Source organism: Physella acuta, unplaced genomic scaffold, assembly GCF_028476545.2.
Source record: "Physella acuta isolate Inbredline_101_S28 unplaced genomic scaffold, ASM2847654v3 ptg000582l, whole genome shotgun sequence".
Lineage (NCBI taxonomy): Eukaryota > Metazoa > Mollusca > Gastropoda > Physidae > Physella > Physella acuta.
In genome coordinates, this window is record NW_026732101.1 from 217,623 (window position 1) to 227,600 (window position 9,978).

The 9,978-nt window shown below is 41.6% G+C and overlaps 1 protein-coding gene across 1 annotated transcript; it reads right to left on the reverse strand.

Moving 5' to 3' along the window:
- Positions 1–1,002: 1,002 nt before the first annotated feature.
- LOC131947090 (cell surface glycoprotein 1-like) lies at positions 1,003–8,555 on the reverse strand. The gene is made up of 2 exons (XM_059308175.1): positions 8,448–8,555; positions 1,003–2,067 (listed from the first exon to the last, which is right to left on the reverse strand). Exons 1-2 carry the CDS (start codon positions 8,553–8,555, stop codon positions 1,003–1,005), a joined length of 1,173 nt encoding a protein of 390 aa, XP_059164158.1.
- Between the last annotated feature and the right edge of the window lie 1,423 nt (positions 8,556–9,978).

The window sequence follows — 9,978 nt, forward strand, 5'->3', positions numbered from 1 at the left end:
TTTTCATGGACAAGCGGGGGCCCAGAGGGGGGCCCAAATTACCTCCGGCTGACGACTTGATTGGCGTGTCACCCAGTAGTTGGGGTGGGGGGGGGGGGCGGCATACAGCTACAAGGTCTCTAGGTAAAAATTGAATTTGTGGAGCTAAAATTATAGCCCTTTAACTGACCAGGTCAAATTGTCCAGTTTAAGTTTCCCAGTGAAAATTGTTTTAAAAACCGGACATTTGTCAGTGTTGCTGTGGACATTGACTGGTGCACCAAACACTTGCTGATACATTGACTGGTGCACCAAACACTTGTTGATACATTGACTAGCTGGTGCACCAAACACTTGCTGATACATTGACTGGTGCACCAAACACTTGCTGATACATTGACTGGTGCACCAAACACTTGCTGATACATTGACTGGTGCACCAAACACTTGCTGATACATTGACTGGTGCACCAAACACTTGCTGATACATTGACTGGTGCACCAAACACTTGCTGATACATTGACTGGTGCACCAAACACTTGCTGATACATTGACTGGTGCACCAAACACTTGCTGATACATTGACTGGTGCACCAAACACTTGCTGTGATACATTGACTGGTGCACCAAACACTTGCTGTGATACATTGACTGGTGCACCAAACACTTGCTGATACAGCGCAACACTAAACAAACTTGTCAGTGGCATCGACCGTTGATAAATAAAATACACATCGAACAGTTATTCAGATCATACCAGAGATGGGGGGGGGGGGGGGGGGGGCGGGCAAATTATTTACAAAATTTAATGTACCATCGTATCCACAAACAGCAAGATTTCTTTCCGTTCAATTAAAGAATTAAAAGAAAACAACCAATTAGTTATTTAAGTTAATTAGTTTACAAATGGTTAATGAAAGCAAAGCCTTCTAAAACGAATACTTGATTGAAATGTGTATTGACGAAACACATGAGAATTTTATATTGAACACTTGGTTTGGTGGTGGTGTGTCTGGGTTGATCTATGATGTTGGAGTGTCAATGTGATCAGCTGGTGGTGGTGTGTCTGGGTTGATCTCTGATGTTGGAGTGTCAATGTGATCAGCTGGTGGTGGTGTGTCTGGGTTGATCTCTGATGTTGGAGTGTCAATGTGATCAGCTGGTGGTGGTGTGTCTGGGTTCATCTCTGATGTTGGAGTGTCAATGTGATCAGCTGGTGGTGGTGTGTCTGGGTTGATCTCTGATGTTGGAGTGTCAATGTGATCAGCTGGTGGTGGTGTGTCTAGGTTGATCTCTGATGTTGGAGTGTCAATGTGATCAGTTGGTGGTGGTGTGTCTGGGTTGATCTCTGATGTTGGAGTGTCAATGTGATCAGTTGGTGGTGGTGTGTCTGGGTTGATCTCTGATGTTGGAGTGCCAATGTGATCAGTTGGTGGTGGTGTGTCTGGGTTGATCTCTGATGTTGGAGTGTCAATGTAATCAGTTGGTGGTGGTGTGTCTGGGTTGATCTCTGATGTTGGAGTGTCAATGTGATCAGCTGGTGGTGGTGTGTCTGGGTTGATCTCTGATGTTGGAGTGTCAATGTGATCAGCTGGTGGTGGTGTGTCTGGGTTGATCTCTGATGTTGGATTGTCAATGTGATCAGCTGGTGGTAGTGTGTCTGGGTTGATCTCTGACGTTGGAGTGTCAATGTGATCAGCTGGTGTTGGTGTGTCTGGGTTGATCTCTGACGTTGGAGTGTCAATGTGATCAGCTGGTGGTGGTGTGTCTGGGTTGATCTCTGATGTTGGAGTGTCAATGTGATCAGCTGGTGGTGGTGTGTCTGGGTTGATCTCTGACGTTGGAGTGTCAATGTGATCAGCTGGTGGTGGTGTGTCTGGGTTGATCTCTGATGTTGGAGTGTCAATGTGATCAGCTGGTGGTGGTGTGTCTGGGTTGATCTCTGACGTTGGAGTGTCAATGTGATCAGCTGGTGGTGGTGTGTCTGGGTTGATCTCTGATGTTGGAGTGTCAATGTGATCAGCTGGTGGTGGTGTGTCTGGGTTGATCTCTGATGTTGGAGTGTCAATGTTATCAGTTGGTGTTGTCTGGATACAGGAGGGGGTGATGATGTCTTGTACGACCTACAGATGAAGTGACGCCGTCAATTCACGGCCTACAGATGAAGTGACGCCGTCAATTCACGGCCTACAGATGAAGCGACGCCGTCAATTCACGGCCTACATATGAAGTGACGCCGTCAATTCACGGCCTACAGATGAACCGACGCCGTCAATTCACGGCCTACAGATGAACCGACGCCGTCAATTCACGGCCTACAGATGAAGCGACGCCGTCAATTCACGGCCTACAGATGAACCGACGCCGTCAATTCACGGCCTACAGATGAAGCGACGCCAACAATTCACAGTCTCAAGATGGCGACAAGTTTAGCGGGAGACAACCCAGAAATTATTTACTAGCTCGTCTGTACCGTGTCCACACTCAGGAGGTCACGTGATTCGGGCTTTACACACACACACACACACACACACACACACACACACACACACACACACACACACACACACACACAAATTAAAATCAACTCTGACTGTTACATCACAGGCCAGCAATGGTTTCAAAACAAATCTGTCAAAGTTTGATGGAAAAAAAAATTCAAAGTTTGGTGAAAAAAAAACTGTCAAACTTTGGTGAAAAAAAAAACTGTCAAAGTTTGGTGGAAAAAAAACTGTCAAAGTTTGGTGAAAAAAACTGTCAAAGTTTGGTGGAAAAAAATGTCAAAGTTTGGTGGAAAAAAAATGTCAAAGTTTGGTGAAAAAAAAACTGTCAAAGTTTGGTTTCAAATCTCAAGCATGTCTCGTAGATCAAGTAGAGCAGTTGCGGGAAGTTGCAGGTAGTTGCAGGTAGTTGCAGGTAGTTGCAGGTAGTTGAATGGAGCTGAAATTGTCCTTAAGGAAAACATTGTTGGTTGCAATGTTTGGATCTTGCATTCATCACTGATTTAGCGCTGTAGCCATCAGAGAAGTCTGGCTAGTAGTTTGATGAAGTTGTCAGCCATCATTGTCGTACTACGTCATCAGTTCTGCTTCAATTTAGCTTGAAGTAAACACTAAGTTTTAGAGTCGTTTCCCTTGGGTTGTGAATGGGAAGCAACTGGCGATAATGTTCGATCTTCAGCCTATAGATAAAACCAAGATGGTACTGTCTCATCTACACAAACCTTAACCCCAACCCCAAACCTAACACAAACACAAACCATAACCCCAACCCCAACCCTAACACAAACCGTAACCCTAACCCCAACCCCAAACCATAACCCCAACCCAACCCCAACTCTAACACAAACCGTAACCCTGACAAATATTTTTAATCGCCTGTCTTCTGGGGATGTGGTCCTGGTCTGGACATCAGGATGTGTTTATAACATCAGAATGTGTTCATAACATCTGGATGTGTTTATAACATCAGGATGTGTTTATAACATCTGGATGTGTTTATAATATCAGGATGTGTTTATAACATCAGGATGTGTTTATAACATCAGGATGTGTTTATAACATCAGGATGTGTTTATAACATCAGGATGTGTTTATAACATCAGGATGTGTTTATAACATCATGATGTGTTTATAACATCATGATGTGTTCATATCATCAGGATGTGTTTATAACATCAGGATGTGTTTATAACATCAGGATGTATTTATAACATCAGGATGTGTTTATAACATCAGGATGTATTTATAACATCAGGATGTGTTTATAACATCAGGATGTGTTCATAACATCACTTGATCAACAAACCGTAAAATTTGTGAGTGTAAATTGTGTGTAAATTGTGTGTGTAAATTGTGTATAAATGGTGTGTAAATAGTGTGTGTAAATTGTGTGTGTAAATTGTGTATAAATTGTGTGTAAATTGTGTGTGTAAATTGTGTATAAATTGTGTGTAAATTGTGTGTGTAAATTGTGTGTGTAAATTGTGTGTGTAAATTGTGTGTGTAAATTGTGTGTGTAAATTGTGTGTGTAAATTGTGTGTGTAAATTGTGTGTGAAAATTGTGTAAATTGTATGTGTATAAATTGTGTGTAAATTGTGTATAAATTGTGTGTGTAAATTGTGTGTGTAAATTGTATGTGTGTAAATTGTGTATGAATTGTGTGTAAATTGTGTGTGTAAATTGTGTGTGTAAATTGTGTGTGTAAATTGTGTCCATGAGCTGTTACTGTTACGTCGTATGTTTATGACCTACTGAACCTAGAAAGAGAGAACTAATGGTTGATGATTTTGTCGATGATAATAACGATGTAAATGTTAGATGGTGATGAGGTGGGATGCTGTTTTACCACACAAGTCCCTGACGTCACCAGGGTGGGGTGGTGGTGGGGGTGCTGGTAAGGGTGAGGGTGGGGTGGGGTGGGGGTGGGGGTGGGGTTGGGTTTGCCATGTAGTTTGATCACACACGTCCCAGGGTGGGGGTGAGGGTGGGGGTGGGGGTGGGGTGGTGGTGAGGGTGGGTGGGGGTGGGGTTGCCAAGTTGTTTGACCACACACGCACCAGACGACAGACTTGACTCTGTCACATGTAACCAGAAGCCTAGAGAAACAAGGGGCGTCACTCTAGGGGACGCCGCTACAGTTTCGGGGCCAATTATCTCCCTTGTAAATTGTCTTAAGGAAAGTGTGTCAACATTGAATTAAACTTTTGAAACGAGATCGAAATTTAAACCAAAATAGTAGAGTTCAGAGTTAAATATTTAAAAAGAAAACGTCAAAAAATATATTTCTCTGTTACAGATAGACAGATACAAGTACAAACACACATACATAATAAAAATATTCATACACATAATAATAAATTTTATATATATATATATATATATATATATATATATATATATATATATATATATATATATATATATATATATATATATATATATATATATATATATATATATATATATATATATATATATATATATATATATATATATATATATATATATATATATACATATACATATATAAAACTTAAAATTGTGTATGCAGATGGTAGGCTCAGGGTTGGTCTGCTTTAGAAACGGGTTGGTTGGGGATGGTTAGGGATGTGTACAGAGGATGGTTGGGGATGTGTACAGAGGATAGTTGGGAATGTGTACAGAGGATGGTTGGGGATGTGTACAGAGGATGGTTGGGGATGTGTACAGAGGATGGTTGGGGATGTGTACAGAGGATAGTTGGGAATGTGTACAGAGGATGGTTGGGGATGTGTACAGAGGATGGTTGGGGATGTGTACAGAGGATGGTTGGGGATGTGTACAGAGGATGGTTGGCTGTTCTATGGCTGTTTCTAGTAGCGACCACGTACAACCAGCCTCTCCAATTTTCTCTGACGACTACCATCCTCCTTTGACGACTACCATCCTCCTCTCAGCTGAATGAAAGGGTCGACCCCCCCCCCCCCCACCCACCACGGTAAACGGAAAAAAAGTCACAGGAAAAAAAAACACAGAAAAAAAGTCACAGTTTTTGCTAGGAAAAAAAGTCACGGAAAAAAAGTCACAATGGAAAAATTTTATCGGAAAAAAAGTCACAGAAATAAAGTCACAGAAAAAAAGTCACACAAATCTTTTTAGAAATACTTTGATTTATTTGTTAAGAATTGTAAAATTGTGTATGTTTATTGTTGTGGGTTGTATTTTTTGATAGCTTAAATTATTTATAGACGTTAAAAGCATTATGGTTTATACAAATTGTAAGTAAAAATACTCTAAGATAATTTACACAACAATCTTAACTTTTGTTACGTATTTAGTTACACACCCGGTAGAAAAGTCAACTATAAAAGAAATTTAGGCACATCATTGTGTTTTGCATAGGTTTTGCCGCAGGCTATTCTATGGTCGGTCTCTCCTCAGTCGGTTTTGTCCGAACATATTTTGTGTTGTTGACGATTTGTGTCAATGACAGCCTATGAACCTTGTCGGCTCTCTGTTTTGATCCTAAGTTTTGTTATGTAATGAGCGTGATAAATGTGGGCAGTAAAGGTGGTTGAACTAAGCATAACTATTGTTGCGATGAGTTGAGGGCAGTAATTCAGATGACCTTACCATTTCACGGTAATTTAATTTTAAAAAAACACGATGAAAACCGTGGACATTCTATTAAATGCTATAAATATTATGTTTAACATAATTACAATCTACATAATTCATACTAAATATTTTTTGATGAATTATAAAAATTACTATACGTATACAACCTACACACATTACATTACATTTAATTAATCCTAAGTTAATTTGCAGTCTCTGAATATTTAATACATAAAAGTATTAACAAATCCCATGCAAATATATATTTGTGACTTTTTTTCCTGTGACTTTTTTTCCTGTGACTTTTTTTCCTGTGACTTTTTTTCTGTGTTTTTTTTTCCTGTGTTTTTTTTTCCTGTGACTTTTTTTCCTACAATCCCCACCACACCCCCACCACACTCTCACCACACCCCTTCAAGATTTGACTTGCATCAGTTAGACTTCATTTAGGAAATGACCTTTTCCTGTCAGAGTCCCACCCCTCTCTATCACCCCCACATCCCACACACACGCACACCCACACACGCGCACAAAATGCTGTCATCACTTCTCAGTCATCCATGATGATCTAAAAATAAATAAGGTGTTTACTTTTCATTTCTGATTTCAGCCATTTTTAAAGCCGCTAAAACTGCCGTGTAAAACTGAGGCATTTAGACAAGTTATTTTTATAAGTTTTCTATTTTCTATGTAGCACAACCTGACATCACTGTATAGCACAACCTGTCACATCACTGTATAGCACAACCTGTCACATCACTGTATAGCACAACCTGTCACATCACTGTATAGCACAACCTGACATCACTGTATAGCACAACCTGTCACATCACTGTATAGCACAACCTGTCACATCACTGTATAGCACAACCTGTCACATCACTGTATAGCACAACCTGACATCACTGTATAGCACAACCTGTCACATCACTGTATAGCACAACCTGTCACATCACTGTATAGCACAATCTGTCACATCACTGTATAGCACAACCTGACATCACTGTATAGCACAACCTGACATCACTGTATAGCACAACCTGACATCACTGTATAGCACAACCTGACACATCACTGTATAGCACAACCTGTCACATCACTGTATAGCACAACCTAAGCGGACCAGGCTACACACATATTTACACAAATTTTACGCACATATTTACACAAATTTTACGCACGTATTTTACACAAATTTTACGCACATATTTACACAAATATAAGCACATATTTACACAAATATACGCACATATTTACACAAATGTACGCACATATTTATGGGACGGGGTGGTTTAGCGAGTTCGAATCCGGGTTCAAGTCAGTAGACGGTCCTGAGTCCACCCAACTCTGATGGGTACTAAACTCATGTTAGGGAAAGTAAAGGCGGCTGGGCATAGTGCTGACCACACTATCTCTTCATATAGATAGTCAGGTTTGAAAGGGAAACTTTACTTTTACGCACATATTTACACAAATGTACGCATATATTCACACAAATGTACACACATATTTACACAAATGTACGCACATATTTACATATATGTACGCACATATTTAACCACATAAATAAGAAAAGAGTTTTTTTCCTCATAGATGTTGTGACGTCAGTTGATTTGAAAGTTTAAAACTAACAGCAATAAATTGTTCACGTTGTTCCATTCAAAGATTTATCTGTGAGTGTGTGCTGAGTTATGGCCCTTGCCGGCAGCTAAAACACTCTGGAGTAACGCTGTAATCAACACCACTATTGATATAAGGGGGGTAATCACATTTTTTTACCTCCAAATTTCATCATCTAAACGCGCAAGTGTTAAATCTTTCAAGATTATAAGCCATTATTCCCGTAACAAATTCCCATCCCTGGTATTCGAGCTCTGGGTGTCTTGTCTTGTCCAGAGTGTACAAAAAAAAAATTTCTTCACTGGCCATGTTTTTGAAGGGTGGACGCGAGTAGTTTGGGATTTATGACGGAGGGCAGCACCTCGGCATCAAGGCGGGGCTGCAGATGAATTGGGGATCAAGACCGTCGGGCGGGCAGCGCGCTACAGACGGGGCTGGGGACGATTGATGGCGTTTAATGCCCGTGTCCCGGGCGACGATGCCTCCCCGGGACCCCTGACCCCTGACATGACATACGCGCCCCTCGGCTGTTGGCCTGTGACCCCTGACTGGCTCTTAGTGGGTGGGACCTTCTCGGCAAGACTGTCTCATCTGATCCCTGTCTCATCTGATCCCTGTCTCATCTGATCCCTGTCTGTCTCATCTGATCCCTGTCTCATCTGATCCCTGTCTCACCTGATCCCTGACTGTCTCATCTGATCCCTGTCTGTCTCATCTGATCCCTGTCTCATCTGATCCCTGTCTCACCTGATCCCTGACTGTCTCATCTGATCCCTGTCTCACCTGATCCCTGTCTGTCTCATCTGATCCCTGTCTCATCTGATCCCTGACTGTCTCATCTGATCCCTGTCTCATCTGATCCCTGTCTCACTTGATCCCTGTCTTACCTGATCCCTGTCTGTCTCACCTGATCCCTGACTGTCTCATCTGATCCCTGACTGTCTCATCTGATCCCTGTCTCATCTGATCCCTGTCTCATCTGATCCCTGTCTCATCTGATCCTGTCTCACCTGACCCCGATGATAGCCGCAGATAGCCGCAGATAGCCGCAGATAGCCCCAGATATCACCAGATAGCCACAGATAGCCGCAGATAGCCGCAGATAGCAGCAGATAGCCGCAGATTGCCGCAGATCGCCGCAGATAGCCGCAGATAGCCCCAGATATAACCAGATAGCCACAGATAGCCGCAGAGAGCCGCAGATAGCCGCAGATAGCCGCAAATAGCAGCAGATAGCCGCAGATAGCAGCAGTTAGCCCCAGATAGCCGCAGATAGCAGCAGATATTCCACTCTGGCACCAAAGTCTGTAGCCCACAAGTTCCAGCCAAAAAACTTTTCATCTCGTCCAAACGTCCAGCGCCACGCCATGTTACCCCCCCCCCCCCTCCCTGTAGAGCCTGACAGCTGGGGTGGGGGGCGGGCAACCCAGATGTGTAACATGATGCCATCGCTTGACCCTAAATCATAGACCCGTCCCAGCCGCTCCCCTCCACCCCACCCTCAAGCAAATAATCGGCCAGATTTTTAAGACCTCTAATGTCGCACAAGATATCAAACTTGCCGCCGTGGATAGCTGATCCTTACATGAATCCAATTAATTAATGTAAGCATCAATTCATGTAAGTCACTCCTCTTTAGTTTTAATTAGTGTTATACAGTGACTAATTGAATGATTCTATATTGATGATTGTATTGATGATTGTATTGGTGATTGTATTGATGATTGTATTGATGATTGTATTGATGATTGTATTGGTGATTGTATTGATGATTGTATTGATGATTGTATTGATGATTGTATTGATGATTGTATTGATGATTGTATTGATGATTGTATTGATGATTGTATTGATGATTGTATTGATGATTGTATTGATGATTGTATTGGTGATTGTATTGATGATTGTATTGATGATTGTATTGATGATTGTATTGATGATTGTATTGATGATTTTATTGATGATTGTATTGATGATTGTATTGGTGATTGAGTTGATGATTTATTTGATGATTGTATTGATGATTGTATTGGCCCGCAACAATGTTGAATAAGCAAACACAAACACGAACCCTAACACGAACCCTAACACAAACCCTAACACAAACCCTAACACGAACCCTAACACGATTCCTAACACACAAACCCTAACACAAACCCTAACACAAACCCTAACACAAACCCTAACACAAACCCTAACACAAACCCTAACACAAACCCTAACACAAACCCTAACACAAACCCTAACACAAACCCTAACACAAACCCTAACACAAACC

Excerpts from the sequence above, each read along its gene's own strand:
- LOC131947090 (XM_059308175.1), bottom strand. The coding sequence starts at position 8,555 with ATGAGACAGGGATCAGATGAGACAGTCAGGGATCAGATGAGACAGGGA. Across the intron at positions 2,068-8,447 it reads ATGAGACAGTCAGGGATCAG|ACAACACCAACTGATAACAT; the intron begins GTGAGACAGGGA and ends TCCTGTATCCAG.